Source organism: Protopterus annectens, chromosome 1.part1 (genome assembly GCF_019279795.1).
Source record: "Protopterus annectens isolate FY-2018-M chromosome 1.part1, PAN1.0, whole genome shotgun sequence".
NCBI lineage: Eukaryota > Metazoa > Chordata > Ceratodontiformes > Protopteridae > Protopterus > Protopterus annectens.
The window spans coordinates 272,805,493-272,830,222 of record NC_056726.1 but is presented as its reverse complement, the minus strand read 5'-3'; the positions used below and the strand labels follow the sequence as shown (position 1 = coordinate 272,830,222).

Here is a 24,730-nt window from a genome sequence, read left to right as displayed (position 1 = left end):
CTTCATACCATCACCAGTTCTCCTTCCTCTGTCCAGATGTCACACCAAGCACCTTTCTAGCCATCGCCCTTACCAGCTCTACTGTAGTTACCCAGCTGTTCGGTAACTCTTCACTGCCACCCAGTGCCTGTCTTAACTCTTCCCTGAACTCCACCTCACAATCACCCTTTTTTAACTTCCAACGTTTGACCGTTGGCACTGCCCTGACACTCCTCCTCCTTCCTTGATTATCAGCATCATTCTACAAATCACTATGCTGCCTAACTACACTTTCCCCTGCCACCACTTTACATTCTCCATTTTCCTTCAGACTGGCCATCCTACATAGGATAGAATCCACCTGTTTGCATTTTCCTCCACTCTTGTATGTCACCTTATGCTCCTTCCTCTTCTTAAAATAGGTATTCACCACAGCCATGTCCATCCTTTTCACAAAATCCACTACCATTTGACCTTCTGCATTCCTCTCCTTAACAGCATTACCTACCCATCACCTCCTCATCCCCTATGCTCCCTTCACCAACATGCCCATTGAAATCTGCTCCAATCATCACTCTCTCACCCTTCGGTGCACTCACCACCACTTCATCCAGTTCACTCCCAAATTTTTTTTTCTCATCTATTGCACACCCAACTTGCGGAGTGTATGCACCAACAACATTCCTCATCACACCATCAATTTCCAGATTCATAAACATCACTCTGTCTGACACTCTTTTCACCTCCAAAACACTCTTGGCATACTGTTCCTTCAGAATAACCTCCCATCCACACTGTAATAGAACAATTTGAACCCGCCTCTGATACACTTGGCCTTACTGCCCTTCCATCTGGTCCCTTGCACGCACAATATATCAACCTTCCTTCTGTCCATCATATCAGCTAGCTCTATCCCTATACCAGTCGTACTGCCAACATTCAAAGTTCCTACCCTCACTACCACACTCGTAACCTTCCTCCTCTCTTCCTGCCTTCAGACATGCCTCCCCCCTCTTCTTCTCCTTCTTCTTCAGCCAACAGTAACCCAATTTCCACCAACACCCTGTTGGCTAACAGTACTGGTGGCGGTCGTTGTTACCCCGGGCCTTGACCGATCTGGTATGGAAATCTGTATTTTTGTCTGCATATGTCATTTGGCAAACGTTTTACACCAGATGCCCATCCTGATGTAACCCTTCCCATTTATCCGGGCTTGGGACCTGTAAGGAAAAAAGCACTGGCTTGTGCATCCCCAATGGCTGAGTGATGGTAAGGAAGTATATGAATGTAAGCTCAGAGTAGTTTTAGCATGAAGTATACTGATTGAGAACCAAAGTAATGCAGTGTAAATGTACAACTGTATCGAGCAGATTATTAGAACATGGCACTACACTGATAAGCATAATGTAACACCATTACTTAGAAAATATTCATGGGATTAACCAGTAAGTCAAAACAGTGTAATATATATATTTAACAGAATACTAGCAGCTTACATTACATACATATTGACCGAGTGTCAGAGGAGACATCACTGAGGGGATATTAGCAATATATTCTACTACAGTGACAGTCCATTTAAATCAGTTTGAGGTCAATTTATAACTGAGAACGATCAGTTTGTAGATGGAACAAAGCAATTAACAAAGAGATACAAGTAAAACGGGTTGTCAGTAATTTACTGAGACTAAATAACTGGCATATGCAGTATAGTCTACTGGTCAAGCAAAAGGGGACAGTGGCCAAACTTAGTAAGAGGTCCTTAGACTCCATGGACTACTTCACAGGGACTGTCAGTCACAGAGCAGGCATGTGTTTAACTGCTTAAAGTTAATATGCAGCATGGCTGTTTGTAATAAATATGCTTACATTAAACAATGACAAAATTCTCAGTAATCTTGTAGGTGTAAGGACTTGTGTCAGATCTCCTGTAATAACAATGTCCGATGTAGTGACCACAGGCTATTAAACACTGACAAAATTCTTAGTAAATTTGTAGATTTAGGGCCTTGTGACAGAGCCAATGCATTATCGAGGCCAAATGTAGTGACCGCAGGCTCTGCTCTATGAAGAAAGTAGTGACTTGAGTATAAGAGGAGACAACATTAAGGGGATATTTAGCAATACATTATACTACAATAAACTTGTAGGTACTACTTGGTCTGATGGAAAGTGAGATACAACTCTTTTGAGGCCTCTGTTCAGCCAGTCACAGCAAAAGTAGATTAGCCTTTTGCCAATGAAAATTCTAATCATAATAAAACTGTGTGTGGCAGCAGAGTTCTTTTATTTGCATCTGCGATCTTTACTGCCATTGGGTATGTCACTGTTATTTGATCACAAGATCTCCATCCTGGATGTCCTTTTGACTAGAACAGATCATAATAGCATGAAGACAGACTTTTACATGCTCAGACTGCTTATTTTGATGGAGCCTGACATTACACATTGACTCGGTATAATGATTTTACCCAGAGAGAAGCAAGTTCTTTACACGTCACTCTGACTGGGAACTTGGCAGAGGTTGGCATAATCTAAATTCTGGAAGTAACCGAACCATCTTTTGATGGTTCTTAAACCAAAAGCACCTTTATTGAATTATCACTTGTGACATAGGCAAACTTACATTTATATAAAAGTAAACAAACTATATTAACAAATTCACATTTACAAACATCATATATCACATATTCTTCTATACAATATAACCATGCAAACATTACATAAATTGTTCAATTTCTGCCTACTCTTAAATCTCATTCCTCCTGCGGAATATTATCTGCATGTATTTTTCCCACTATTTTCATTTTTTTCCCTATGTAATTTGCTCCTACCATTTTCTTAAGATCCTACTTCCTGTTCTAGTATGTCTGTTACAGTATTAATTACTTCAGGTACAGTTAGATTGGACTTTGATTTCCATTTTCTAGTAGTTGCTTTTTTGTCAGCAAGCAGAATTAAACTTCACAATGGCTTACTATGTCTAGGCAATTCAGATCCTCTACCCAAATTCAAAAAAATAATTTCCTTAGTTACTCTGATTTGCTTGCCAGTATTCCTGACAGAGTACTCTGTAAGGAATTTTTAGTCTGCCATCTGATTGTAGTCCGAAAACATATGTGGTCAGCTTCCTCTTTCTTCTCCATCACACTTCCAACATTTGCCATCTGCCTGAGAAAAAAATATTTGGAGCCTGCTTGGGGTAGTAACGTACCTATACAAATACATACTTCCAAGCTAAAATCCTAAATCTTTCAGACTTTGTTGCATATTTGGTAGTCATTCATATGTCCTCACACTGTTTTGTGAATTGCTTATTTAATTTTCCTTCCTAATCTTTTCTGACCTCCTTTGATTGAATCCTATAGTTATTGTTCAGTATTTTGTATGCCCTGCTAATTATCCTTTTTTTAACAGCAGCGTCTGTTCTAGATCCAACTAAAAACTCAACCAGTGAAGATTTTCAATTAGGATTCCCCTATCCCTTTCCCTTTGCATGTACTCTGATGTCAGCCCTTGATAGGGAAGGCAGTCACTAGCCTGCAGTCCAAATGTTTTCTTGGCCTGTTCTCATTCTGTTACCTTTCATTCTCATATTATTTGTTCCCAATACCTTGGTTCCTTTGCCAACTTCCTCCAGTGAATTCCAGCCCCCCCCCCCCCCCCCCGCCTGTTCTCTCTGCCCCTAGTTGCAGTCCTTCTTTCCATGTTTTCTTGTACAGCTGTATTTCACAAATGCAGTTGATGCTTTGTAATCTTATATTTATTCACTAATTTCCATGTTGCTAGTCTTTTTCCTGTCCTTCTCCATCTGGATCTCCCATCTCCAACTTCCGGTTCAGTTCCAAGGTACTCCTGATTCTTTTAGTCAACTCCTCTGCTTTTATCTGTCTCTCAAGCATTTCAAGTCTCTCCATGTGCTTTACTATCAGAAAAATGAAAAACATAGCCCCCTTCTGCTTGATGGCTCACATTTTGTCGAACCAACTTTTGTATTTCCTCCTTACGTTGTTCTGTATCGTAAATGACTTTGATCCTCCAGGGAAAAAATGTTCTGAAGAAAGTCAAAGTAAACTTTATTGTCAATCAGATGTACACAGCAGTGCAAGCTGAATGAAATTATGTTGCTTTGGTCCCTGTGCAAGACATAACAATGAACACATTGTTTGAATGACAGTAAGACTAATGCACATACAATAATAATTAAAATATTAACAATACAATAATTACCACAATTTGACAGGAAGACGTTAGACAGTATTATACTAGTAGGTATTGCAAGACCATGACTTCACCTTGTGATTGCTTAGAATTTTGCACTTCATCAGTTGTAGTATGATATATTCTGATGTTTATATTGCACATGTATGGAGTGGTGACACACTGTTGCACATTCAGAAAATAATAGCATAAGAAATCAGTCTAACTGTACCAGTTGTTAAAGCAATTTCCCAGTGATTACTACAGCTGATACTTCGTAGCAAGTGGCATACTGATCTAATTATTTGCTATCATGCCTGGTATTCTAGGTCAGCAGCCTTATGGATCGAGGGAAGAAGCTCCTGTTCAGTTTAGATGTTTTGCAGTGTAAGCTGCGGTACTGCCTGCCCAAGGAAAGGCAGAAGTACATGCCATGGGTACGGTGAGTGGGATAGCTGATTATCTTCCTAGCCCTTCCCACACATCAAGTCTCTTGCAAATCATCCATGGATGGGTGCAAGGAACCAATGATTTTTTCCGCTGTCCTTACTACCCTCAATGTAGCCTTGTGGTCAGATGCTTTGCAGTTACTGTACCAAACTGTGATGTTATTTGAGAGGTTGCTGTCAATGGTCCCCCTGTAGAAGGCTTTGAGGATGGACTGAGACAGGTTTGCCTTCCTTAATTTCTGTAGGAAGTGCAGACATTGTTGTGCCTTCTTCACTGTGTGGCTAATGTGAGCTGACCAGGATAGATCATCAGAGATGTGCACCCCCAGAAACTTGGTGTTTTTGACTTTTTCCACTGCCACCCCATTAATTTCAAGAGGTTGGTGTATCTCCCGAGTCATCCTGAAGTCCACTATTAATTCTTTGGTCTTGCTTACATTTAAGGCCAGATTGTTCCTGTCACACCAGCCTATCATGCTCCACTTCATCCCCGTATGGTGTTTTCTCACCATTTCTGAAGAGACCTAAAACAGTGGTGTCTTCTGCAAACTTAATGATTTTGTTGGATTCATGCTTGGCCATGCAGTCTTGTGTCAACAAGATGGACAGCAGAAGACTCAGAATGCAGCCCTGAGGGGCACCTGTGCTCTGTGTAATAGTGACTGAACTGGTATTTCCCACACATACTTATTGGGGTCTGTTGATGAGAAAGGCCAGTATCCAGTTACATGGGGGGGGGGGTTGATGCTCAGCTGGATCAGCTTTGATATCAGCTTCTGGGGGATGACAGTGTTAAAGACAGAACTAAAATTGATGGAGAGCATTCTGACCTAGCAATTCTTGTTCTCTAGATGTGCCAAGGATTCATGAAGTGCTGTAGCTATTACATCAGCCGTGCAGGAGTTAGGTATAGCAGCTCAAATGTCACACCTTCCTCTTGACATTCCTAATTGCTGGAATAAATTTGTTTCTCTTCTGCCTGGTGTACATTTTCCACAAACACCATACTGTCTCCAGCTTGTAATACATTACCTTCTGATACAGTGTTGTCAGGATCAACTCTTTCTGCTAGTAGGATTACATTTTTACTAATACAGGTCTTGGCTGCTTTTTCATTGCCAGGTTAGGAGCATACACACGATGTGCCATTTCGGTTAACAGATCCTGCTGTAGAATATCAGTCCATTTGCTTATTTATGCCTTCATAAAATTAATATAGTCTGTTTCTTCTTATTTCTCAGGTGCAGTAGAAAATCTCAGGATGTAATGGGATCCTATCTCGCCTACATTCATAACTGATGGGTTCGGAGCCGATCCATCGGCTCCGACTCGGCCAACTAGTATACTAGAATGAAGTCTCTTATTGGCTGGGCTATCCTCTATCCCAGGATGCACCACACCTGCTTCCCCAGATCTCGTTTGCCGCTTTATCAAGCTAGACGTGGTCTCGACTTGGCTGGAGCTAAGTGTATTTTCTTCTTTTTTCTGGTCTTTTGACCTGGGGTTTCCTCATAAATTCAATCAACAGCTGTTTTAACAGCTATTCTTAAGTCTGTGTATTGTTTAGAGTGTTATTGGCTTTTTTTTGTATGTTGGTACTTCGGGCAAGGCCCGTTTAAGTTAGAGGGCCTTTGCCCTTCTTAGTGGAGTGAGTGTGTTGTCTGTGTTTATTCCTTTTCTTCTCCGGGTAAAGCCCGTTTAAGTTAGAGGGCTTTTGCCCGTTGTTGTGTTCCCTTTGTTGTTGTTCTCCTTGTGAGGTAAATCTGTGTCCAGAGGGCTCGCGCCCTATTCTCGCGCTTTAAAGTTTTTGGTAAAGTACTGTTTTTTGTGTGGCAGTTAGATTGTTCTTCTTCCATTACTTGTTGGTGAAAATGTCTAAAGAGCAGAAATCTGGTTTTAAAAAGTGCACTAAGTGCAATTATAAAATGTCTATCACGGATAGTCATGCCATTTGCGTTTATTGTTTAGGGCCAAAGCATTTGCAAGAGACATGTAGTGTGTGCCATGCCTTTTCCGCTAGGGTTCTTCAAGAACGTAAAAATAAATTAATCCTGAAGGGCCTTATTAAGCCCTCCTTTGAGGAAGCTTTGGCTTCATCTTCTGCTACTGCTTCTAAAAAGAAAAGGTCGTCGGCTCCGACCAGTCCGTCGGGGCCGACTACTAAGAAGCATAAGTCGACCTCTTCTTCCTTGGCTCCACTGACTTCGGAGCCGAGGGTCGAAGGGTCTGCCTCGATGCCTCTTTCCTCGGCTCCATTAGTTTCGGAGCCGCAGGTTGGAGCATCGAGAGGCGAATCACCTCCCTCGGTTCCATTGGTCTCAGAGCCAATGGAGGTGTGCAGCTCAGACTCTTCCCCCTCGGCTCCGAAAGCTCCTTCGGCGCCGATCCTTATTCATACTGTGTCGGATCCGGCGCCGATAGTGTTGGAGCCCTTTCGGAGCCGGTCCCCTACTTTGTCGGAGCCGAGAGAGGTGTCGTCTTGGCCCCTTTCTATTTCCTCTAGATCCTCCAAATTATCTGATTCGGATTTGGATAGAGTTATTCAGAGGCTTTTCCAGTCTCCGGTTTTCGCAAAAATGATCTCGGCTCCAGCCCATTCGGCCCTGGAGCCAATCCCTCGGCTGATTCCTCCTCCAACTTCCTCGGAGCCGTTGGAGTCGGTGATGGTGGAGCAAGGCGGAGCTGTACAGTCGGAACCGAGACCCCTTCGGAGTTTATCGGTTCCGACCATTGTTCCTACCCTGTCCTCGGGTTCGGGGTTCGGTACCGGGACTTCCTCAGCCGGGGCCGAGGGGAACATCTTGGAGCTAGGTGCCTCGGTGCCTAGTCTTCCCCTCGGAGCATCGACTGCGGGGATTCCTAGAGCCGTCGTGGTCTCTCGGCCAGTGACCTCCATGGAGTCTGGAGGTCCTGCCTTTGAGGCCATGAGGAGCGCGCTGGCCATGTCCTTGCCGGCTCAGCAGGTTTCCTTCTCACCGTCCCTAGACCTGGAGACTGGTGCTTCTGGCGTACTGCAGTCCCATGACAGCGGGGTCCCAGGGCCTCAGGATACCCCCGTGGGGGGTTCCCTTCTTCCGGGGGGTCCGTCCGAAACCGCTTCGGATGAGCCTCCACGGAAGAAATTGTGCAAGAGGAAGCACGTGGACTCCCAAGATGAGTCTATCACATCTGACACTGACCTCGATGATGCGGAGGGGTCCCCAAAATCATCTTCGGATGATGTCTCTTTCTCGGATATCCTTGAGATTCTGAGACAGAGAGGAGATTGGCAGGCCAAAACCCCTTCCGCTGAGGAGTCAGTCTTCCTCAAGGCCTTCGGGGCCCAGCCCTCCGCCTCCTGGGTGTCTCCGCCCTTCGATGAGTTACTTGATTTAATTTCTCGAAGGGCTTGGGAGCACCCTGACTCTGTGGAATCGGTGCCTGCAAGACCCAACAAATTCCTTTCAGCCCCCCCTCAAAAGGAATTTTTAACAAAAGGAGTTTCTGTAGATGCGATGGTGGTGGCATCTGCCACACAGCAGGACGTGGCAGAGGCTTCAACGTCTATCCACCCTCCTAATAAGGATTCCAGGAGCATGGATAGGTACGGGAAGCGTACCCTTTCTTCAGCGGCCTTTTCCTTACGGTCGCTAAATTACCTGTGTCATTTTACTAGGCTCCAAAGGGACCTCCTTAAAGAGCTAGGTGAGTCCCTCACAGGTAATCTACCTGAGGTGTTAGCCCACACTGTTGGCGCCCAGATGACTACCTTATCATCCATTGTCAACTCGTCCATGAGGCTCATCTCGTTTGTGGCCGAGGGGGCAAGTAGAGCAGCGGGAACAGGCGTGGCCCTTAGGAGACACGCCTGGTTACGCTTGTGTTCCTTTGCGGAGGCCTTCAAGTCTTCCTTCGCCGACGCCCCTTTTGATGGGTCCTCTTTGTTTGGACCCAAGGTGAAGGACACACTGACTCGGTGCGAGCAGGAGGGCAAGACCTTGACTGCCATTGGGGCCCGTTTTTCCGCTCCCTCTAGGCCTTACCCCAAGGCCCAGAGAGGAGGGAAAATGTGGTTCAGGAAAACTCAGAGGTCTTTCCCTACTCCACCCAGTGATCCCCCCTCTAGAGGCAGGGGGGGGATTCGGGAAGACGCTGTCCCAGAGGCGGCAGAGGCCCCCGTAACTCTGGAGACCGCGATTCCTTTCGTGGTTCCTCCTACGCTCACCGTCCCTGAGTTGGTGCCCGACTGTGCAACTCCGGAGCCAGTCAGGGGTCGTTTTGCGGAACACCCACAGGCTTGGGAAGCTATTACCAGCGACCAGTGGGTGCTCCGGATTATTACCGGAGGCTATCTCATTCCCTTCATCAAGACCCCCCCTTCCCTTCAGGGAAATCCCGGACGTGCCACCCAGTCAGCGGGATCAAGCAGCAATAGAGGTTTCAAAGCTGCTAGAAAAAGGAGTCATCCAGCCTGTCCCCACCGATCAGATCGGATCAGGAACTTACTCAAGACTATTTTTGGTGCCAAAAAAGACAGGGGACTTCAGGCCCATTTTGGACCTCAGTTCATTGAATCGCTTTGTGAAAAGTCCAAATTCGAATGGTCACTCTTCAGTCCATTCTCCCACTATTGGAGAAGGATGTCTGGATGTGCTCCATAGATCTCAAGGACGCTTACTATCACATTCTGATAAGTCAAGAGTCCAGGAGTCATTTCCGCTATCGCCTGGGAGTCAGTGATTTCCAGTAGCGAGCACTGCCCTTTGGTCTCACCACAGCCCCAGGGTGTTCACCAAGTGTCTGGCGGTGGTGACTGCTCACCTGAGAAGTCTAGGATTCCAAGTGTTTCCATATCTAGACGACTGGCTCCTTACTGCCACCTCCAAGCATCTACTAATTCAGTCGCTCATGGCCACAGTCAGCTTGGGCCGTTTCCTAGGAATCACTTTCAACTGGGAAAAATCTGTGCTACAGCCATCTCAGCGTATTACCTTTATAGGCGCAGAGTTAGACACAAGAAGGATGCACGCCTTCTTACCGGTAGAAAGGATTCAGGTTTTGCAGAATCAAGTTCGATCCTGCCTCCCCCTATCAAGAGCTCCGGCCAATCTGATCCTGCAGGTATTGGGGTCGATGGCATCAACTATTCTCCTAGTCCCCTTAGCCAGACTGCACATGCGAGTGCTGCAATGGCTACTTTTGGTTCAATGGTCCTATCAGGAACTTCCCTTGAACCACTTGGTTATGATTATGGAAAGTTGCCGTCGAGATCTGCGTTGGTGGCTCCTCCGATCCAATCTCGACCAGGGGCGACCTTTTATCCTTCATTCCCCCGTTGCCACTGTGACCACGGACGCCTCCCAGGGAGGGTGGGGGGGTCATTATCTGGACAGGTCTGTCCAAGGCACATGGCAACCCCAGGAAGCGCATTTACACATCAATATCCTGGAAATGAGAGCGGTGCTACTGGTACTACAAGCTCTCCATCACGCTCTCCCGCAAGGTCTGATTGCTATCCTATCCGACAACATATCGGTAGTTTGGTATATAAACAAGCAAGGCGGGACCAGGTCGTACCCACTGTGCAGAGAAGCCATGAGACTTTGGCACTGGGCGGTAGCTACCAACTGCTTCCTAATGGCAACGCACATCCCGGGGAAATCCAATGTGATTGCGGACAGACTAAGCAGGACTATCCTGTTATCCCACGAGTGGTCCCTCAACCAAAGAGTGGCTGCGAAAATCTTCACCAACTGGGGTCTCCCTTGCTGCGATTTGTTTGCCAGCCCCCACAATGCGAAGTGCAGAGAGTTCTTCACTCTGACTCCCTCTCAGGGACAGATTACCAGGGACGCTCTAACCCACATTTGGCCCCCCGGTCTCCTTTATGCCTTCCCTCTGGTTCCCCTCCTGCCGAGGGTGATACAGAAGGCAATTTACCTGGAGAGCGACATGATTTTGATTGCCCCGCACTGGCCTCGTCAGGTTTGGTTCCCCTTCCTTCGGAGGTATGCGGTGGAAGGTCCATGGTTTCTGGACCCGGTGCCAGACCTGATGACTCATCAGTCAGGACAGTCTCACCCATCTCTCAGGTCCTTGAGGTTGGCTGCTTGGTTACTCCACTTCCATCCTTAGTCAGGGACAGTTCTCTCTCTCCGGAGGTTATCCACATTTTGTCCTCTTCTCACAAACCTTCCACTATCAAACTGTATTCCAGCAAATGGAAGAGGTTTGCCCTTTGGGCACAGCGACGAGGTATAGACCCTCTTACTTCCCCAGTACCGGAGGTCTTAAATTTCCTGGCCTCTCTTTTTCTGTTGGGCTCTTCAATTTCCACGATTAAGGTTCAGCTAGCGGCCATCTCTAATTTTCATGTTTCTTTTGAACCTTCATTAATGACAAACAAGCTTTGCAAGGCTTTCCTTAAAGGAGTGTGGCTCCTTAGGCCCCCGATATCTCATCCTGTGCCCCCTTGGGACCTAAATATGGTCCTGGCTGTCTTAACTGCCCGCACCTTTGAACCAGCAGCTACCTGTGATATGAAATTCCTGTCTTGGAAGACCGCTTTTTTAGTGGCCATAACTTCGGCCAAGCAGGTTTCAGAGCTCCAGGCTCTTTGTTGTAATCCTCCCTATTTGATTTTTCACAAAGATAGAGTGTCCCTTAAATTAAATCCCTCTTTTTTTACCAAAGGTAGCATCTTCTTTCTGCATTCAACAGTCCCTAGAGCTCCCTGTATTTTTTCCCAAATTCTCCAATAACGCAGAATTTATCTTTCATCAATTGGATGTCCATAGACAACTGCGCTTTTATTTGAACAGGACTACTCAGACGCGGAAGTCAAATCAACTGTTTGTGTCCTTTGCAAAAAACAGGTTGGGTCAACCAGTGGCTAAAACCTCCATAGCCAAATGGATTAAAGATTGCATCTGTTTCATTTATTCGCAGGCTGACAAAGAGCTTCCCTTTCCAGTCAGGGCTCATTCTACCAGGGCAATGGCTACTTCTGTAGCATTCCACTCCAAATTATCAATAGATGATATTTGTGCTGCGGCTACCTGGACTTCTCCGCACACTTTCATTTCTCATTACAAAATAGATGTGGCTTCTCGAGGCAGGGCTTCCTTTGGTTCCACAGTTCTCAGGAGTGTTTTCCAATGAGCCACCCGGGATTTAGGTGCTAGGGACGCTGTCCCATCAGTTATGAATGTAGGCGAGATAGGATCCCATTATATCTTTTAGTTATGTACTTACCATAACTTCGGATGTATGGGATCCATCTCGCCTACATTCATTCGTACCCACCCTCCTTTCCCCCTTCCATTTGGATTTAGAGGAAATGTTGCTCCATTTGGAGATCTTCTCTTGAAGAACTTTGGTTGGTTGGAGTAACTGGTATTTTTTCTGTGTTTGCATGTAAGTATGAAAGCGAACAAACAAGATCTGGGGAAGCAGGTGTGGTGCATCCTGGGATAGAGGGTAGCCCAGCCAATAAGAGACTTTGTTCTAGTATACTAGTTGGCCGAGTTGGAGCCGATGGATCGGCTCCGAACCCATCAGTTATGAATGTAGGCGAGATGGATCCCATACATCCAAAGTTATGGTAAGTACATAACTAAAAGTTTTCCCCTATGTGTTCTGTTTTCTAATTCTACCATTTTTTTGGTTAATCGTCGAATAGCACGTTCATCGAATGCCTGATTGCCAAATACTAATTGTCAAAACTTCCTTTAATCTAATGGTCATATCATCGTAATGATTTTCATTGAACGATGATAGTTGGCCACCATAAAGATAGCGTTGCCAAATACTTACTTGCCAGTAGCGTACTTATAAGGAAACCTGCCCTTTCCCCTCTGTAGTGCGACCTCAGAGTTGCTATATATAATTAGCAGAGGGTAGCCCCCCCACAAGAGGAACATTAGTATAACACTGGACACTCATTATGTGAGGTGCTGTGCCCCCCCCCCCCCAATTATATATACCAACTCTGAGGTTGCACTACAGTGGGGAAAGGGCAGGTTACTGGTACATTACTGGTAAGTAAGTTAACACTTCATTTATGGTGGCCAACTATCATCATTCAGTGAAAATCATTAGGATGATATGGCCATTCAATTAATAGAGGTTTTGAGAATTAGTATTCGGCAAACAGCTGTTCGATGAATGTGCTGTTCGATGTTTAACCATAGACCTGCCAGCCTTTTCTTCATTATGACCTCTAATTTTTGCATTTTTATCAGCTCATCTGAATATCTGTTTAAAGACTCTTCCTTTTTTCCAGCCTTTTGTTATTTATGTTGATATACTCCTTTAGTGTTTTGTTTATTTCTATCAGCTTTCAGCATGTTTGACTTACTTTTTCCTCTAGATTACTGGAAGTCATGTCTTGCACCAAAGCTAGAGCTTGAACTTCTTTTTGCTAAACAGCTGCAGGATTCTTCCCAGTCAGCGTTTTCTCCTCACCTTTTCTAGTTGATTTTCTTTCAGGCTTTCTTTGTGTCTTCTTTGCTGGCATCCAGGCAGTGTTTTTACTAGCCAGTAACTTAATTTATTAAAAGTGACAAGAGTTTGTGGCTCTTGTCTTTTTTTTTACACTGGAAGAACTGAAGTTAAGCCGTTGATTAGTGTGCAGCCATCTTGAAAAGCCCATCTTCTAATGGTTCTTAAGATATTTTGGTAATAATTTATGAAACCATAATTAGTTGTCTGATTTTGGTACTCTAGCCCAGAAGTGACTGGATTGGGCTTTCATACATAATGTTTGAAGGTGGTTACAGTTCTTGCACAGTACATCAGTATTGTTTTTGCAGGAAGTTTAGTGAGAAAACTTTCCACGTGCAGGCTGTTTTACCCAGATATTATAAAGACGGGGTTAATTCCGACATCTGCTTTCTGGTAGTATTGCAACACAACTGTACCTGTTACTTTGATTTTGTCACCGAGTACCTTTGAGTTATTGATGTTCATTTTGATGCACATTTTGTAGACAGTCTTGAAGTAAAATGTAGTTTGTAGCATTCAGCATTGCTGCCATATTGGCCATTGGACTTTGTTCCATTCATCCCTGTATTAGTTTTAAAAGGTGATCGCTTTGCTTTGGCCTTGCTAGCAAAATTGTAAGTATGTTTTTTTGCACAGTGACTCCATTTAGTTTACACTTACTGAGTATGAAAAAAAGTCTTGTTTTTCAAACTTGCGGTAGTTGAAAATGACATATGTTTATTAGTGCAATGTCAACATCTGCTAAATAATTAAAAATAAATTTGTTTGCAAATGGTGTGCAGCAGTTATGTAATATGTTATCCAATTTGTTTTCTCCAGGTAACAAACAACGAAGACCTTTCTATACTGAAAAAGAACTTTATTATATTTATTTTGTTCATTCGGTGTGTCTTTTGGGAAGACTGTTAATATATGCCCATGGAAGAAAACTGTTTCCTGTTAAAACTAAAAAGAGAAATGGTAAGCAGTGTGTGTATCTATATATATATGTGTGTGTGTGTGTGTGTGTCTATATATATATATATATATATATATATATATATATATATATATGTGTGTGTGTGTGTGTATGTGGGAAATAGGAAACACACCCCGGGGATCACTTCTGTGTCTCTGCTGGACAGTGGCACAGGAAAATAACTTTCTTGGGTGGCGTAAGCTATGGAACCTTGATGGCTAGGCTTACATAGGCCATTGGGCCGATAGCCTAATAACTACCTATGAACCTATATATATATATATATATATATATATATATATATATATATATATATATATATATACATACACACACACACACACACACACACACACACACACACACACACACACACACACACGTGTGTGTATGTGCACTGAGTACCCTTTTACAGTGATGTAGATTCAAAAGCAATAATTATATTTGTTGAAAATACTTTTATCGTGTTATTTAAATGCAAATTACAATAGTTGATATTGCCATCTTGCTGACTGAACCATGACAGCATTTTGCATTTTTATATCTTTGTTTTGACAGAGCCAGTATCACTCATGGACCTGATAGTTTTGATAATTCGGATTTTGTGCAGAAATCCAAATGTAGCACACAGAAGTTTAACTGGACAGTCAGGTACCAAGATCATTAGTAAAATGAGTTGCAGAGCTGGTATGCCATTTATTTATCATGTGTTTATTTTTTAAAAGAGCACTTTTTTGTTTGGCAGATGCACAGTAAGCAGTTCCGTTAAACTAATATGTTCAGTTTCAGTTATGGCCATACCTATGGCATCACAGTAGGTGTGGTCAGGTCTTACTGCAATAACTGTGGGCGAAATCACTAAATTGAGCCAGAGTCTAGGTACCACTAGACCCCAGAAGCCATGGCATTCTAGATGCTTTGTGGTGTGTTTTAAAGTTTTGTGGTGCATTATCACAGTTTTCAGCTGACCCACAGTCTACATAGTTTCACTGATTTTGCCTCATGGTTTTCTTGTGCCCATCAACAAAATATTAACTTTCTAGAAAATGTATCACTGAGGACTGCAGTCAGTCAGTAATGACAGACCTTTGCATTTTCATACTTTATATGCATATATAGATAGATATAGATATATATGTGTGTGTGTGTCTGTATATATGTATGTATATATATATGTATATATATATATATATATATATATATATATGGGTCTACTTCATAACATTGAAATTTCATAATGTTGAATTTCATAACATTGCGACCAAAGAAGCTAAATCACAAAACACTGAAAACCGAAAACACTGAAAACTCAAAACATTGAATGTGTGCTTCATAACATTAAAAACTACAATGCATATGTAAATAACATCCTCTCCAGCTTTAACAACACCTAGCTAACAAACACACTTTTTACTACGTTCTGCCCCCCACCCCATAAATTAAATATACCAACTCCAAGATCGCAATACGGTGGAAAAAGTTACTTTCCTTACCTCACTGTATCACAATCACCATACAGTGAGGTTAGCAAATAAACTTTTTTTCACCGTAGTGCAATCTTGGAGTTGGTATATTTAATTTACGGGTGGTGTGGGGGGCAGAGGGGTTTCCCCCTGCAGAAACGTAGTAGAAAGTGTGTTAGGTGTTTTTGTAGGTGGAGGGGATCTTATGTACTTCTGCAATGTAGTTTAAAATGTTATGCAGCACTCTTTCAATGTTCTGAGTTTTCAATGTTTTGGGTTTTTAGTGTTTTGAATTTTTGATGTTATGGTCTATTCAACATTATGAAATTTCAAGTGTTTTGAAGTAGACCTATATATATATATATATATATATATATATATATATATATATGTGTGTGTGTGTGTGTGTGTATAAGCCAGTCGCCGGTTCACCGGTACTCAGTGAGGTGCTTTCGCAGCCCCTGATACCCGCTACTTTTGAGTCACACGCCTCTACCGAGACCCATGCGGAGTCCGGTATGCCGCGCGATTCTCAGAGTATTGCACCCGCTGATGTCTCTCCCACGGATGGGTCCAGAGCCGCTGAGCAGGCACCAGCTTCTGAGGATGTTTTCAGGCATCAACATTTCCCTATAAAACCGACGCTAGCTTCAAAAACAGCTTCTGAGTCTAAAAAAGTGATGCATGAGCCACGTGCTCAGGCCCCTATGCCTAAAAAACAGATGATCAAAATGGCTGAGGACTTAATTACCTTGATCAGGTGTTCCCAACCCCCACCCCCCGATAAGAGGCCTAGGCAAGACACTGATTATGAATCTTCAGATCAGGTTTCTATTTCTTCTGATTCCTCTTCTAATCAGGAATTTTCTATACCACCCTATGAGGATTCAGATGCAGACAAATCTATCCCATCTGCATCTCCTCCTGAGGATTATTCTTTTGGAGAAACCTTGCATACTTTAAGGGAACATTTTCATTGGGAGAGTCAGGATTTCTCTGAATCAAAAAAGAGGCTTAGGGATTTCCTTCTTCTTCCTCAGCACAGGCCTTTGGCTATACCTCCTGTATTATTGTTGATGATGTGTTTTCGGAATCAAGCATGGCTCCTGATTCCCTACCTCTGGCTCCTAGTAAGCCAGACAGATATTACAGGGATCCTGACTCCCACAAATTTTTATTCAAAAATCCTGCTGCTGATCCTGAAACTATCTCACAGGGTCCCAAAGGTGTAAAGGCCTCTACAGCCAAGAATCCTACCCCCTCTGATAGAGATTCCAGAGCGCTGAATAGATGGGGAAAGAAGGTTTATACGTCTGCAACCTTGGCAGTTAGGGCCTTAAACTGCCAGTTTCATATGCTTAAATATCAACAGCATGTTATGGGATTATTGAAACAGAGAATGATGTTGATTTGTGAATGTGTGGAAAGTAAAGAATTACAGGAATTATTGCATGTAGCAGAACAGATTGGAAATTATACTTTGCAATGTGGTTTTGATTCCTTGGAGGCCTCTTGCAGGGCCGCAGTTACTGGATCTGTGATTAGAAGGCATGCCTGGCTCAAGGAGCAAAAATCTGCCTGATCATGTTAAAGGTAAATTGTTGGATGCACCTTTACAGTATGATGCTCTGTTGGGTAATAAGGCAGAAGAGGTTTTAAAGAAAATGGAAGACAAAGCTAAATCTATGCAAACTGTAAAAGATTTCTTGCAAGTGCAGCCACCCAGATTCAGTAGACACTGGCCTACAAAAAATTGGTCCTTTCCTGTCTGTGTCCATCAGAGCCTTACAAGGCAAATCCAGGCGCTCAAAAGGCTCTAGATACCAATCACAGGGTTCTTACAGGTCAAAGCAATGGGGTGCCTCTACCTCCAAATCTGGAGGAAACAAAGCACAACCCTACAGTAAGCAGTCTCAATGACTTTTCTCTACCATCACCAAGCACTTATCTTTTGGCAGCCCCCTTGGGGGGAAAATTAGCACTTCATGCTCAAAATTGGCAGTTAATAACCCAGGACAAGTGGGTATTAAACATAGTATCCCAGGGGTACAGATTTCATTTCCATACCTTGCCAATTCCAAACGGTTGGCCAGATCTGCCAAAAAATCAATGGGCAGAGGCTCAGAAACAAGTTACGTCCCTCATGGATATGGGGGCTATTCAACCAGTACCAGAACAGGAAAAAGGGCAAGGTTTTTATTCAAGATTGTTCCTGATACCCAGAAAAGACAATGCCTAGCGTCAAATATTGGATTTATCGATTTTGAACACATTCTTGGACATCCCAAAATTCAAAATGCTGACTTTACAACCGCTTCTGCCCATGCTGGGCAAGAACGCTTGGTTGGTGACTCTAGACTTAAAAGAGGCATACCTGCATATCCTAATAAGGGAATCATGCAGAACATACCTCCGCTTCAAGGCAGGTTTTATGCATTACCAATTCTCTGCACTGCCCTTTGGCTTATCTACTGCGCCCAGGGTCTTTACAAAGTGCCTGGCACCAGTAATTGCATTCTGCAGACAAAGAAGCATTCAAATTTATCCTTATCTGGATGACTGTCTCATTCAAGCAGAGGACAAGGACACTCTTCTTCAACATCTGGCGTTTGTAAAAAGGCTTCTAACATGCCTAGGGTACACAATAAACGAAAAGAAATCACAACTGGTACCCTCTCAAAAAATTACATTCCTGGGTGCAAGCTTGAATACAACTGCCCAGATGGCTTACCTGACACCAGACAAACAAAGGCAACTGACTATTTACTTCAAACAGATGGCAACAAAAACCCAGTTATCTGCAAGACAAATTCTGCAGGCTTTAGGGTTCATGGCATCCTGCATTCTACTAATTCCATATGGAAGACTGCATATGAGGAAACTACAGTGGTACCTAAAAAGTTTATGGAGTCAACATTGTCACAGTCTGGAAACAATGATTCCTCTCATTTCCTGCCTACAACAGGATTTTCTTTGGTGGGCAGAGGCATGTCACCAGAACACGGGACGGTCTTTCACTCTACCCCTTGCCACCCAAACCCTGACTACAAACGCATCAGGCTATGCTTGGGGGGCCCACCTGGCGGGGAGATGCATTCAGGGCATATGGAGCCCAAAACAAATGCATCTGCATATCAACCAGAAAGAGATGTTAGCTGTTCAGAATGTCCTGACAGCCTTCAAGGACTTACTTCATCCAGGACAACTACTGATAAAGATGGACAACACCACGGTTATGTGGTACATAAACAAGCAGGGGGGTACACATTCCTACCCCCTTTGAAGACTAGCCATGGCATTGTGGGGCACAGCCTTGACTTACCAAGTGCATCTTCAAGCTCAATTCCTGCCAGGAAAACAAAATACTCTGGCAGACATCCTAATCAGAAATCTTATGGACCCTCACAAGTGGAAACTGGATCCACAAGTCTTCAGCATGATAACAGAGAAATGGGGGAGTCCAGACATAGATCTATTTGCGTCTCCCCAAAATTATCAACTGGACAAATTCTGCACAAGACTTATCACAGACAAGCATGGAAAGTGGATGCCCTATCTTTCAGTTGGAAAAAACTATCAGTCTACGCCTTTCCTCCTCTGCCTCTTCTCCTCAAGGTCTTCCTAAAGGTCAGATAGGAAAAAACAAAAATGATCATAATTGCCCCGGACTGGCTTCGCCAGCACTGGTACCCAATTCTACAGAATATGTCTCAACTCCCTCCTTGGTACTTAACTCAAGTACCTCATCTACTGTCTCAGCAGAACAATCAAATTCTGCACAATCAGCTCCAAACTCTAAACCTGGCAGCGTGGCTGACCATGTAATTATTCAAACAACACTGCTCAGTAAATATGTGATGGATGTCATTTTGGAAGCCAGAAGGGCCAGTACTAGAAAATCTTATGCTGATAAATGGAACAGATTCTGTGCTTGGAACCAAGCACAAGGAATGGACACAGCAAAGCCAAATATTCCTCAGATTTTACAATACTTGACTGAGATGCTTGACAAGGGCCTATCATTTTCATCAATAAAAATCCATGCCTCTGCCATCTTGGCTCATTACAACACAGAGCCTCCCATCTTTTCTCATCCTCTGCTAAAACAGTATCTTAGAGGGGCCAAAAATTTAAGGCCTTCCAGAAGATCACCAACTCCTGCATGGGACCTCAATTTTGTGCTGGAAAAGCTCACCCTGCCTCCTTTTGAACCAGCAGCTACTGCGGATATAAAGTTTTTATCTTGGAAAACAGCTTTCCTTCTGGCAATCACTTCAGCAAGAAGGGTTTCAGAACTATAGGCCCTCATGGCTGTGGAGCCTTTTATTACATTTCACCCGGACAGGGTGTCCCTCAGGACCAATCCTTCCTTTATGCCTAAGGTGGTATCCAGTGTGGCTCTTAACCAAACTATTCACCTGCCAAAAATCCGCAGAACGAGGGGGAGCGGATTCTGCATTCCTTGGACGTACACAGACAACTAAGATTCTACTTAAACAGGACCAAATCTCTAAGAAAGTCTGAGCAACTACTGGTGGCATTTGCTGCAGGATAAGAGGGAAAGGCTATTTTAAAGCAGACTATTTCAAAGTGGATAAGCCACTGCATTTGTTTCTGCTACTTGCATCATGGTAAACCGGTGCCCAAGGGAATCAGATTACATTCCACCAGGTTTGCGTCTACCTCAGCAGCTTTTCTCAGAGGAGTTCCAACCAAAGACATTATAGAAGCTGCTACTTGGAGCTCTGTTCATACATTTACAAAGCATTATCATTTGCCTCTCTTCTCTAAGTCCAGGGCAGGCTTTGCCACTGCAGTTCTGCAGGGCCTTATAGCCGCTCCTAATGCTATTTAGCTCCAGCCTCCCATCCACAGCTTGGGATTCTACCCAAATGTAATGACTGCAACAGTGAAACACAAAGAATATAGTACAGTTGTGTACACTTACCATAAATGTAGATGTTTGAGTGTATTCACTGTTGCAGTCCGGGTTACCCACCCGCCATCCCCCTTTTTTCTAGACCTTCTCTTTCATTCACTATATTCTAAAGCCTTTGTGGTGTATTTGCTTTTAGATGAAGGTAAAGTTTATGTTGCTACAATTGCATTTACTTACATATTGCAGTTTATTGATATATATATATATATATATATATATATATATATATATATATATATATATATATATATATATATATATTGCTCCCCATTTGGGGGGCACCTAACATCTGTGGCAAGAAAAACTGAAGAAAATGGTGTCGGCTGCATGTTTTATACCCCTGACGTCATGGAAGAGGAGACAGCAACCGACGCAGGACCCAAGACTTTGATATTCAGGCTGACTGAGGGCAACCTGCCAGCAGATTACTCAAATGTAACGACTGCAACAGTGAATACACTCGAACATCTACATTTATAGTAAGTGTACACACCTGTACTTTTCTCTGTCTCTCCTACTCCCTCTTGTATCCACTCTCTCATAGTCTTTCTGTCATTATTTCTGTCTCAAACTCTCCATCTTAACCTCTCTTTCTCATTCTCTTCACAATTCCTGCCAAGACTTAACATGTCTGAAGCATAATGGTGCAGTCTTGCAGCAGATGATCCTGATCAGCAACAACAGAAATGTGTGTGTGAGTTTGTGTGTGTGTGTGTGTGTGTGTGTGTGTGTGTGTGTGTGTGTGTGTGTGTGTGTGTGTGTGTGTGTGTGTGTGTGTCACTCTCTCTCTCCATATATATATATAAATATATATATATATATATAAATATATATATATATATATATATATATATATATATATATATATACATAAGTTAAATATTTAGTTACCCCATTCATTCCCATTTTTTTCTGATCACTGACAGCAGCCTTAATCTTATACTTTTCCCCAATCCCTTTTCCAAATCTTGATTTTTCTGGTAAATCATTGGTCAACCAGTAATGCCAGTCAAACATTAAAATGTCTTATTGTTCGGAAAATGCATGTTAATTCCAAAAATGTGTTGAATTAAGAGTAATATTTAAAAAAATGTCCCTGATTTCAGGTCATTCCCTGATTTTAATTTCTAATAAAAAGGTTTGTGGAGAGTTATGGCAGCAAGTGCAGATCTGTGTTATGTTTGGGCAGCACCAGTTGAAACATTCCACTCTTTTTTAAATAATGATGATTTCAGATTTGAAATGGCATTCAGTTTTCTGTTGCCCCAAATCAGTGTGTACAATACAGATTCTTTACCTACAGTCCATCCACCATTACTGAGGTCCATCCAGCCAGTCACTGTTGGTCATTTAAATGCTGGACCTAATGGAGAACAGGCAACAATAGTGTGCAAAAGGTCCAAGAATGACATTTACATAGTGAGAAAAAAATCATAATCAAGCTGTCAAGTTGTTTTAGCATTCATCTTTGGAACAGCTAACAGCACTATCAGATTGGTGTAGGCATCAAGGTAAATCTTCCCTGCATTAATTGTGAGTAGGAAAGGACTCCTGACTTGCCAGTGTTAGTGTTTACAGTGACATCAGGAAACCAGGATGTTTCCTTTCATGCTCACAGGTAGTCCTGGCAGTGGGACTCAAGTTACTAAACCGTGACTGTCCCACCTCAACTAAATAATTGTTTCTGTCTTGGTAATGTCTCTAGGCAGTATTGTGGTGGTGTTTGACTTATGAGGTTGTCATTGTCTTTTTATTCTTTTATTTACTATCACTATATTTAATGTATTACTTGAATTACAAGTACTGAAAGGTACTTTTCTTCCCAGGCTTTGCATTAAATGGACATTTGACTTTTTGTTTTCTTACTCATCAAAGTAAAAAAATAACTTTATTTTATGATCTTGCACTTTAGTTTATCATATTCTGTATACTAATGCTCTCTCTTGTATTAGTTTAGTCGTAAAAGTAGCTAGAATATTCTAAAATTTAATGCTGGTGCCTCATATATTCAGGGATCCAACTCTAAAACTAACATTTAGATGTGCCCTTTTTGTAGTACAAGGTAAACTGCCACACAGGGGATTAACACAGTGAGCTGCTAGTGACTTTTTGCTGTAGTCCTGGATATGATTCCTTCACTTTACTTGCATATCCTATGATATGCAAATCAGTTAATAGTCCCATAGCTCCTAGCTTGCTTAACGAAAGAGACAATTACAGATTGTAGACTTAACACATGAATTGAAAAAAATAACTCCTCCCCAAAAAAGTTTTTATTTTCTCAGTAAGGATATTTTCTTCTTACAAGCCGCAGTGGTACAGCAGTAGCATTGTTGCCTCACAGCAAGAGGTTCTCTTGTTCGATTCTCGGCTGGAGTGCCTTCTGTGTGGAGTCTGCATGTCCTCCCCGCAGTTGAGTGGCCTCCGAAAGACATGCGTGAATGGGCGTGCCTTCGCTGAAGGTTGGGTGTCAGGCTGGCAACTCGGCACCCTAAAAAATCGACTGCCAATTATTAGAGGACCAGAGTTCCGCTGTGGCGACCCCTAACTCGGAAAAGCTGAAAAGACAAACAGTAGCTTTAACATCTGTTTAATTTGTGCCGATGTACCTTAAATGCAGTGTCTAATTTGTGCTTATGTACTTTAAATAGTGGCATCCACTGTGATGTCTTAAGTGGGTCTTTAAAACAGATGATGCTTCAAAGCTTTAGGGGTTAAAAAGCATTTAAATGTTGAGTGTTATGGTTAGGTAGTTAGAATTCTTTTAAATTTGTGTATAATTTCTGACTATGATAGGCATCTTCTTCACTGAAATTATTCCATATTTCATATGCTGCTGTAAATCAGAAATTGTAAGGGTTATACCCAAGTCTATAAAATTAGTTGTGCTTTTGACAAGTGAGGTTTGGTCATTGAACAAATTGTAAAATCATATTTACAAAATGGTATACTGTGAGAAGTCTCAGGATTGTAATGAGTGTGGTGTGAAACTATAATTAATAGGAGCCATGATTTTATATAGAGTCCAACTGAGAGAGAGCGAGAACAGCAAAATCTGTTGAGATATTCTGTGGGGAAACTGCTTACAAAGGAATGAGTAAAGTTATTAGCTTATTATTGCTAAGTTAATAACTGCAGACTGTTGATGTTCATCTTTAGATCACTGTTGTAGTAGCATATAGCTATATGGGATATATCCTGCCAAGGATCTGAAGTTTGGTCAGTATACAAAGGCTTTTGGGTGCTTTCCATGTCCACCATATGTCTTAGGAAGAATGAAGATGTGCTGGTGTAAAAGCAGATGTACAGGGAGGGGTATTCTTACACAGTGACACTCGAGGCTAAAGACTCGTATGCAAGCGCACATGAGGTTGTTGAACACCCCCACAACACCCATTTCACATAGCACTGAGCACACACACACAGAGTAACACATCCACTTAAAAGCAGTCTTCCTAAACAAGGATCACGTAAACAGTCTGTTGTCAAAGCTATACCATAGTAAGCACAGAGGTACTCAGGAAAAAAGAGACACCTAACACCGCACATACAGTCACACTCAATGGAGCCCCTAAGGCAAGCAAACACACTTCCTAGTACTCCTGTCATAAGGGAGTCCATTGTAAGACTTACTGGTGACACCTCTAACCAGGCTTAACATGGACAATATAATGGTTGGTTGCTTATCTGGAACCAGTATTTGTCAAATAACACACACACTCTAGTCATTACACCACAGGTCTAATATGATTCCGTCATTGTCCATCTAGATATACATGATCTAAGATGTACCTCCCTGAACTATATGAAGAGAGACATTATGAAGCTCTCACACTGTGTCTCAGGCAGGTATGAGCCTAGCATTGAGCAGAATATTACCTTCACCGAGGATGATGTCACTATATGAGCAAAAGATGATTGATTAATGCCAAATTGACAAACCTACTGTCATAGCAAAATCAACTCAGCTGAGCCTCAAGGTATTACTATTAAATGCCAGGAACCTAAATAAAAAACTACAGTGCACTACACTCCAAGCCCTCCTGAAACTCAAAAATATAGACATCTGTTCAGTTACTAAGACATGGTTTAAAGTGTCAGAGAGTACCCTGGAAGTGCAAAGGTCTCAGTGCCTTGGGAGGGTGGCCTAATAGTTAAGGTGTTTGCCTTACAAACACAAGGTACAGGGTTTGAGTCTCACAAGGGATAATTGGCTAGGCTTAAAATGGCTCGCAAGGGCAGTTAGCTTAGCACTAAT

At 42.7% G+C, this 24,730-nt stretch overlaps 1 protein-coding gene across 1 annotated transcript in view; it reads left to right on the top strand.

Moving 5' to 3' along the window:
• The window catches only part of TBC1D32 (TBC1 domain family member 32), a 1,886,357-nt gene that overhangs the window by 310,630 nt on the left and 1,550,997 nt on the right, over positions 1 to 24,730 (top strand). Inside the window, exons 8-9 of the mRNA XM_044086982.1 lie at positions 13,932 to 14,072; positions 14,629 to 14,721. Of these exons, the coding sequence (XP_043942917.1) occupies positions 13,932 to 14,072; positions 14,629 to 14,721 (234 nt within the window). The remainder of the gene's footprint in view (positions 1 to 13,931; positions 14,073 to 14,628; positions 14,722 to 24,730) is intronic.